Source organism: Populus nigra, chromosome 14 (assembly GCF_951802175.1).
Source record: "Populus nigra chromosome 14, ddPopNigr1.1, whole genome shotgun sequence".
Lineage (NCBI taxonomy): Eukaryota > Viridiplantae > Streptophyta > Magnoliopsida > Malpighiales > Salicaceae > Populus > Populus nigra.
The window spans coordinates 11,091,885-11,100,948 of NC_084865.1; the positions used below are offsets into that span (position 1 = coordinate 11,091,885).

The window sequence follows — 9,064 nt, forward strand, 5'->3', positions numbered from 1 at the left end:
TGGTGGATATTGTCAACGGTGAAATGACGGTGAGTCTCCAACAATTTGTTTTTTACTTTTTTTTTCAATTATAATATTAACAACTTATTTATTTTAATCAACTATTATCAAATTTTTTTTATATAATTTGTCTATTACAATTGTATATGATTTAAATCAAACTATTATATTACATGGATCTTATTGAATTCAGCCAGTTTAGTAACTTGAACGTCGAGCTTTTCTTATTTCTTTACTAATATGACCGTTTGCTTAAACATCCATATTGCAAGTTATTATTATTATTATTATTATTTATATACCCGCTGCGTATCACGGGTCGGGAGTACCGTTATCTAATTCTCGGGTGGCATCTCTTCATGATTAACCGAGGCTTGTAAATAACCACCGAACCTGTGGGCCCCCAACTGGACTTTAAGATGGTGCTCTAATCGTGAGTCAAATCGAGCTCTGTCCAAGGTTTATTTATTTATTCAGAGTTAACTCGAGTCGAAATAAATAATAATTAAATTTATTTAGAAGAATGGATTTATTCCGGGCAAATCCCATACGTAAAGTGTTTCTTTTGTTATATTCTTCCCTTTTCACTGCAGATTTACTGTTAGTTAGAAGTACTCATCATTTTCCTACCTGCTAAAGCAAGCTACCCTACAAGCTTCCATCACATCATTTTTTACTGGAAATCTTCAGTTTTAAAAATATATTAAAATAATTTTTAATATTAATATATTAAATTGATAAAAAATAAAAAAATATTTGTTTTTTTAAAAAAACATGACCTCTGCAATTTTCTGGGAGAAAATGGTAAAGCAAAGACAACCAATCATGTGGAGGCATGATATCCAAAGATGGTGTCTCGGCACGGGGTTCAGGCAGCCTAACCCCACCATGTGAGAGGCACTGACAAAAGGTTAAGCCTGTGAAGACAAAATTGAGTTGCTTATTATTTAGTCTCTCTGAATTTTAAAAATCATATATTTAGTCCTTTTCATTAAATTTATGCTATATTTCCATTTATTTTTCACTTAAAAAATAGGAACGAATATTTATATATATATCATGGAAAGGTTCATGAGAAAAAGAGATTTATTGGAATTAAATAATATTAAATTAAGCATGATCAATGCTAATCAAGGGACTAAATAATTGGTTTTTAAAATGATGGGACTAATTAGTTTATTTATTAAAACTATAGAGACTAAATTATAATTTACTCGATAACATTCAATCAACCTGTCAAAACATAAACGAGCCCAACTGCCTGTCTCCTGAGAGTCTTGAGACCAAACGACGTCGTTGTTATTGTTAAAGTAAAAGCTCAAAAACAAAAGTAGTTCCTGTTAACCTTAATAAAGTAAAAGAGACTGCAAACTGTTGGGAGCCGTACCCGTTGATGATAGGGTATCCCTTGCCTTTTTTTTTTTCTTTTTTTTTTTTCCTATTACAATTAGGAACATTTTTTTCAGAGAAACAAAATTAATTAATATGAGAGAAACTAAAATATTTTTCCGATGAAGTCTCTTAAACAGCTTTTTATATATGATTTACAGCTATATTTAGCATTAATTATTTTTAATTATTACTATAATAAAGGATGAAATTCGAAATGTTTTTCTTGATTGGAAGGGGAATATGAATATAATTACTATTTAATTCAAAACAACAAAAATATTTATGATCATCGGGAGTAATTAGTAATATTATCTGAGCTTCTCTTAAAAAAACAAAAAGAGAAGTAATAAGAATATATTTTTAAAATTTTTATTCCTGTTAAGTATTTTTTTAAAATGAATTCAGGAAGTAAATATTACCAACGATTCATGGAAAACAGCACAATTTATGGACTAAATAATATAATTAACTTTCTTCTTCTTCTTAAAAAAAATAAATGTAATAAATAAAACTATAGAAAAAAGAGAAATTAAAGGGGGAGTGTCATTAAAGCCCGCCTTGTCACCTTCACTACAGTTTACACAGTACAAAAGACTTCTCTTTCTCTCCATCAATCTCTCTCTATCTTTCTTTACTCAGTTCTCGAGCTCTGCATAAGCGTACAGTGGCGATGTCCCCGTGTTTCACGGTCCACCGTAGCCTATGCAGAGCCCCTCTTGCAATCGGCTTCCTTTACCTCTCTCTGCTTCTCTCCTCATTCTTGATAGCTCATGCACAGGTGCTTGCATCTCTTTCTTTTCTTTATTTTTATTTTTCATGATCTGTACAATTTATAACAGAATTTCGAGTCAATCCCATAGGTGTTACAATCCTGTACAGAAGCCACAAATTGTGGGCCAGGTCTTTATTGTGGAAATTGCCCTGCTTTAGGCAAGACTCAACCCATTTGCACCAGAGGCCAAGCTATCATACCTAATTCTTTTGTATGTTTTTTTTTTTGGTTGAATTTTGTGTTTTTGATTATGGGTTTGGGTTGTTTTTAGCTAAAGCACTGTAAAGATTGTGTATTTTTTTGTGTGTGCTTTTGCAGATAAATGGGTTGCCTTTTAATAAGTATACATGGTTAGTTACTCATAATTCTTTTAGCATTGTCGATGCACCTCCTTTGCCTGGTGTTCAGAGGCTTACATTTTATAATCAAGAAGACACTGTGACAAATCAGTTGAGGGTATGTGGTCCTTGTTCTTCCTTTTGTTTTTATTTGGTTTCTATTTTTTCATTTTCCTTGATGACTTGTTTGGTTACTCAGAATCTGGAGGCGAGAAAAAAACTGAAATGAAAATTTTGAGCTTTTCGAGTATTCAACTATATACTGGTGCTAAGTTGGATGACACAATTAAATGATGAATTTTATATTTCGTTCCTTTCTTGTGCTTAATTTCCTGGCAATTATACAAGCTAATCGTTTTTTTTTTCCGTAGACATTGATGAATATTTTACTTATCATTAATTGTCTGTTTTTTTTTTTTTCACGGTTGTTTGTTAGAATGGTGTGAGGGGGTTGATGTTGGATATGTATGATTTCGAGGGCGACATCTGGCTCTGCCATTCATTTCGAGGGCAATGTTACAACTTCACTGCGTTTGTATACATCTTTCCATTTTACCAATTTAACTAATTTGAAATTTGTTAATGGTTTTTGTAAATTGGTTTATGACGTGCCCATCTGGATTTTTGTAGCAACCTGCAATAAACACTTTGAAGGAAGTGGAAGCATTCTTGAGTGAGAATCCAAATGAGATTGTGACAATTATCATTGAGGACTACGTCCATACTCCAAAAGGCTTGATAAATTTGTTCATCAATGCTGGTTTGGATAAGTATTGGTTTCCTGTGTCTAAGATGCCGAAAAAGGGAGAAGATTGGCCTACTGTGACAGAGATGGTGCAAGAAAATCACCGGCTTGTGGTATTCACTTCTATTGCTTCAAAGGAAGCAGAGGAAGGAGTTGCTTATCAATGGAAATATATGCTGGAAAATGAGGGTAAGCATCATGTTCATAAATATCTATTGGTTTTATAAAGTTTGCTTGGAGGCGCATGGTCCAGTAACAACTGCATGATTAATTGAATTTCAGCTGGAGATCCTGGGGTAAAACCAGGCTCGTGCCCAAGCAGAAAAGAATCAAAGCCACTGAATTCCAAAAGTGCATCACTTTTTTTAATGAATTACTTCCCAACATATCCAGTTGAAACTGAAGCTTGCAAAGAGCATTCAACTCCACTTGCTCAGATGGTTGGTACCTGCTATAAAGCAGCTGGAAATGTGATGCCAAATTTTCTGGCAGTCAACTTTTACATGGTATTAGTTCTACCATGCACTAATAGATGTGAAATAAGCATATCCTATTTAAGCATTCTAACTGGGATGAATATGGTGCAGAGGAGTGATGGTGGTGGTGTTTTTGATGCTATGGATAGAATGAACGGACAGGCATGCGGTTGTAGCACTGTGACTGCTTGCCAGGTCTACCCATTTTACCTCTGTAATATTAACTGCCTTACTTCCACACTGTGGTTTAGTTGTTTCTGGAAAAAAAGAATAAAAAATTTCCAATTCTGACATATTTCCAAATGCATGCCTAATTGATTTCTTTTGAATATTGGTCTATTTAATTTGGGGTGCATTTTTCAATCTAGAGTTGGATCACAATTAGCCACTAGCTTGTGAGACTTGCTTCATATCCCCTTCCATGGGAGAGTGATTCTTGTGCCACAATAGGATGATGAGTAGGAGTTTTGAATAAATGTTTAAAACATATTCATGGTGTATTGTCACTGTGACAGGTTAAAGGATTTAATATGACTTGCCATGACATAAGTTTTGAACTTGACTTTTTCCTTGCTTTTTTACTTATTCAACAAAAAGCAATGGATTCTTGTTTTGGTTATGGCTTGGACAATATAGTTTGATCACTTTGAGTCCTGGGGTTCCATTTGTGAAGGGCTCTTGAATAGTTATGGTATTAGAATGTGAATAAATTTGATTGCTAAAGATGCCATATTATGGTCTTTTGCAGGCTGGAGCACCTTTTGGATCTTGCAATAATGTTACCATACCTAATGTAAGTCCTGTAACAAATACCGCGGGAAGTACAAGCCCACTGTCAAATACTGCAGGAAGCTTTACTGGATCTGTTCAATTCTCGAAATCTGCATCAAAAATCCAATCTCCAAATAGCTCTGTTTTGTTCTTGTTCTTTTCTATTAGCAGCATCTTGATCATATTAAGGATACAGTGAATGATTTCTGGATGGAGGTTAGGGATCCACTCTTTTCCTTAGATGGTTAGGGAGTTACTTCTTTGGTAGAGGTTAATAGTTTCTGTATGTATTCTCCAATAATAACTGGTATACCATGTCCCAGCCTTATTGAGAGAAAGGTAAAGGAATACTTTTCAGAGATATGAAATGTGATTGTAAACAAAGAACTTTTGAGATTCTTATATTGAGGCAAAAAAGTAAGGAGTTGCACAGGAATCTGAGGTAGATAGTGTCCAAAAGTAACCAGAATATGTCATGAAAAGGTTCAGGTATGCAGTGGCCAACAGTGACCAGAATATGTCAAGAAAAGGTTCAGGTATGCAGTGGCCAACAGTGATCAGAACATGTCATGAAAACGTTCAGGTATGTAGTTTCCTTCACTCTAAGGGTTGTGTGGTTCTTAAAGAATTGCCATTATTTTACTTTTAGCAACATTAAACATCTGTGTTCCTGATCTTAACTAAAACATGATTTAGATTTCCATAAACTTTATAATAAAAGCCTCAAATAAGTGTACAAATATCTGGATATGTTGCATTTTGAAGCATGCCAATATGAGGACTTTTTATCTGAATTTCGTTCTTGTATCTGCAAACCAAGGCTTTTGCCGTACTTATTAAATTCTGCAGACTGCATATAATTATTTTTATTATTAACCATAAACTTAATCTCCAACTTTCAAAAAACATTTCTGACTTTTCATATACTTGCGGTTCATCTTCATGGCTATTAGCAATTGCATTCAATTTGATATGGTCAAATGCTACTCATATCCTGTCAAAAGTTCATTAACCGTGTAAGATTTATGGGTTCTACTGGTAGAAACTGAATTACCTCGAATTTCAATTTGAAAATGCTAAAGATTCTAGCAAACGATGCCAAGTGGTAGTCTCTTCTTTATTATTCTGAAGGACTTGGGTGTTCGTTCAAGTGGTAAAGGTGTTTGGCAGGTTCTAGGTATTATCTAGAAACTTACCAATTACAACACAGTATATTAATCTCTCTCTGGTAATCTGCATTCTTGTTCTTCCCTGATTCAGTATATACTTTATTTCTAAGCACTAATTTTATTTTGTTCCTGGTTTTCTACAATCTCTTCATTAAAACACCTAATGTCCTTAAAATATGCGCATGGGTCCTTTTAACTAATGAGGAAATAGATAGGCATTAACATTGTAGCAGCTCTGCAAGTACTGCATACTCTCTGTACTGCACAGAGTTCTGGCTAAATTCATGTGTTAAAAGCTCATATTCTTCCTTGCTTGTAAGAAGAATTCATGTTTATGTTTCTAGTTTTGACAGATTTTCTCTTCATGTTCTTCAGGTTGTCTGTTGACCATAGTATTTAGCGGTTGGGGTAGAGTAGAATGGAGCTACTGTTGAAGTTTTTCCATTACATTACTAGTTTCACTCAACATTTTCTATTGGTTTGCTCGCCCACTTATATTTGGGCCATTATTATCCTCTGCATACCACCTCTGAATAATGTGGAACATGTAGGCTGTCAGGATAAGGAGTTCTTCGAGGGCTTGTCTTCTAGAATGAAATAGGTCATGTTGTTTCACATGTCTCGGTGAATTCTAGCAATTGGAATAAAAATGCATGAGGGCTTGGTTCTTGAGAATAAATGCAAGGGATAGAACAATACATAATAAGCACAACTACAGTTAAGAAATCAAAATATTAACGCCTCTGCAGGACTGTTTGTTAGTTCTGCCTTGTTATTTTTTGCAAACAGAAATCATAACCTGCATGGATTGAAAAATCAGAAGATTCATATGTATAAAGCACAAATCTTGACGAATACTATACAAAGCCAAATTTCATAATTTACAGATAGGAATAATTAACTTCATTGATACAGAGGAAGAATCTGAAGGATATTCCCAGCTGTTTGTTGGATCCATCGGCTCGTGATAATGATTGAAACATAAAGCAGAAATAATAACCATACAAGAGCAATGAGCACTGTTTAATAGTGCTCAATGGGGTTAAATTTGAAGGGCAGGACTAATGTCAGGCAAATCAATGAAGAAATGTACAGGAATTCTGAAAAAAAAAAAAAAATGAAGAAATGTACAGGAATTCTGGTTCCCCATACGTTAAGAAAGAAAGAAGACCGATTTCTGTTACATGGCGGTAGCTCCATGGGACAACAGTGTAGAACGAAATAAGATGCAAAGTCATTTCCAGTAAGATCACTTTCTAGAGACCAATATTAACATCAGTCAAGCAAGATTTCATCCTTCGAGCAGTTCAATTGTTAGACCATCACTGCCATTTGACAAATAAACATGGACGTATCTAAAACTATGTCCGAAATGGAATTCGGGGTGATGTCATCAGGCAACTCACCTTTAAATGTGGAAAACTATCTGCGATTGCAAATAAAGACTCATCTGTGATAAAAGTACCACCAATGTCCAGGTGTTGCAAGGAGCTAGCCCTTGAAATCTGTTGAAAAATGAAAACGCTATGAAATACTTCGAGGTTGAATCATTTTGCATGATTGGAGACTAGTACAGTCACCAAAGATTATCACAAGAAGTTCTACACTAATCAAAGTTAAAGTCATCGTCTCCATGAAGCGACTATCACATACCAGTTTAACAACACCCCTGTCGGTGATCCTGGCCATGCCCCGTAGAGATATGGATGTCAGTTTGCCAAAGAAATTTGCTACAGTCTATTGTCAGTTATCTGGCAATCCCACCGGCTCCTAGAACTGAAAATAGAAAAGGAAAATGAGAAATTATTTTCAAGCTCTTTCCAATTCAAGCTCCGAAAAACCAATTCAACCACTATATATATTGAACACAAATAATCATCCAACAGGCGATGTCAATAGCCAAATCAACCACTATACACATATAAATATTGAAGGCTCTGGCTGTTCTAGGCAATAGTGTTCACTGGGCAATCAAAACGGGAAACAAGTTGCATGTTTCTCAAGCCATCCCACAAAAAAACAATATCTAAAATCTTAAAAGATATCGAAGCTAGAGACATGACTGCTTATGCTTGAATCTTTCAAGAACGTAAAAGCCTTAGTTTCAAACAAAACCCAAAATCACAAAGAAAAAATAAACCAACTTTCCTGACCTCTTGCAAACATTACATTTTCTTTTGAACAAAGTTCCAATCTTTTAGTGGTTTAATTAACTATCAGCAAACAACCCATTAAATAAAAATTACCACCAAGTCTCAATCAATAATTGAAAAGGGACAGAGGCATACATATCGAGTTCTTTAAGGTTGCAAGCAAGGCGAACAAGACGGGCAGTGGAGTCATCATCCATCTTCCAACCAGAAAAGCTCAAGCTGTTTCTTTGTGCCAAAGATTGCTTCACCCCTTCTTTCCATTTCCTGCAAACACTACTTGCCTGGGCTAAATCAGTGAAGGGAGTTATCAAACCAAATATGTAAGCCAGCAAGTCTATTGGTAAACGATCAATCCCTGCCTCTTCCTTCGCCATATAGATTTTCTTCGTTTCTTTCAACAAAGAAACAGAGAAGTTAAGAGGGAGAAGACTTCTTTGAGTTTAGGCTTCTTGTTGCACGTAGAAAGAAGCAGAATGGGTTGGGTACTGAGAAATTTATGAAAAAATAATAATTATTAAGGCCAATATAAAGAGACAGAATGTGGTCATTTTTTACATCGTAAGATCATATCACCAATTCTCTCGGTTTTTCACCTAAAAAAATAAAATAAAGATTATTATTATTTTATTAACCATGCTTAATTTAATAACTAAAAGCTAATAAATTATAAATTAATTTGTAATGAATTAAATAATTCTATCTAGTTTCAAGAACTGATCAATTAATTCCTTAACGAGTGTTAACCAGCTTAATTTAATATTATTTTGTTTGAAAATGTATATACGGTATTAGCTTTTGTGTGCATAGGTCTCCTATAAAAAATTTCAGGGTGAATAGTTTGTTATAGCAAAACAATTAGCTGAGTAATTTCGTAATTCAAGAAGTTGATCTAATTCTCTTGAATTGAGCTCCCTCTTTATCTCTCATAGCTTGGAATTATGTAGGTTTTCAAGAAAAATTAAGCTTTTAAAATATAATTTATATTTGTTTTCTTTGTTTTATATTTTGTCTAAAAAAATCCTTCATTGCTTGATTAATAGGCATTAATAAATTAAATCAAGGCCTATAAGGTGCAAAGAAAATAAATAAAAACAATGCTCATGGGCTATTAATCATGATAAAAAAAACTATCCCTAAGAGTTTAGTTGTTTTACAAGTGTTACTTGGCTCAACAACCATTGAGGATTCACTAGCTCTCCTTGTTAATCTAAAGATAATGTGCCTGCTGAAAGTATTGTATAGTAGGTT

At 34.2% G+C, this 9,064-nt stretch overlaps 1 protein-coding gene and 1 pseudogene across 1 annotated transcript; one reads left to right on the forward strand and one right to left on the reverse strand.

The window, feature by feature from the left end:
• Positions 1 to 1,958: 1,958 nt before the first annotated feature.
• On the forward strand, positions 1,959 to 4,930 carry LOC133672827 (PI-PLC X domain-containing protein At5g67130-like). The gene is made up of 8 exons (XM_062093366.1): positions 1,959 to 2,170; positions 2,253 to 2,375; positions 2,483 to 2,620; positions 2,939 to 3,037; positions 3,133 to 3,436; positions 3,530 to 3,753; positions 3,835 to 3,918; positions 4,472 to 4,930. The coding sequence occupies exons 1-8, from the start codon at positions 2,063 to 2,065 to the stop codon at positions 4,691 to 4,693; spliced, it is 1,302 nt and encodes a 433-aa protein (XP_061949350.1). The 5' UTR covers positions 1,959 to 2,062; the 3' UTR covers positions 4,694 to 4,930.
• Positions 4,931 to 6,469: 1,539 nt separating this feature from the next.
• Positions 6,470 to 8,306, reverse strand: LOC133672828 (F-box protein At5g67140-like; annotated as a pseudogene).
• Between the last annotated feature and the right edge of the window lie 758 nt (positions 8,307 to 9,064).

Excerpts from the sequence above, each read along its gene's own strand:
- LOC133672827 (XM_062093366.1), top strand. The coding sequence starts at position 2,063 with ATGTCCCCGTGTTTCACGGTCCACCGTAGCCTATGCAGAGCCCCTCTT. Across the intron at positions 2,171-2,252 it reads TCTTGATAGCTCATGCACAG|GTGTTACAATCCTGTACAGA; the intron begins GTGCTTGCATCT and ends TCAATCCCATAG. Across the intron at positions 2,621-2,938 it reads CTGTGACAAATCAGTTGAGG|AATGGTGTGAGGGGGTTGAT; the intron begins GTATGTGGTCCT and ends GTTGTTTGTTAG.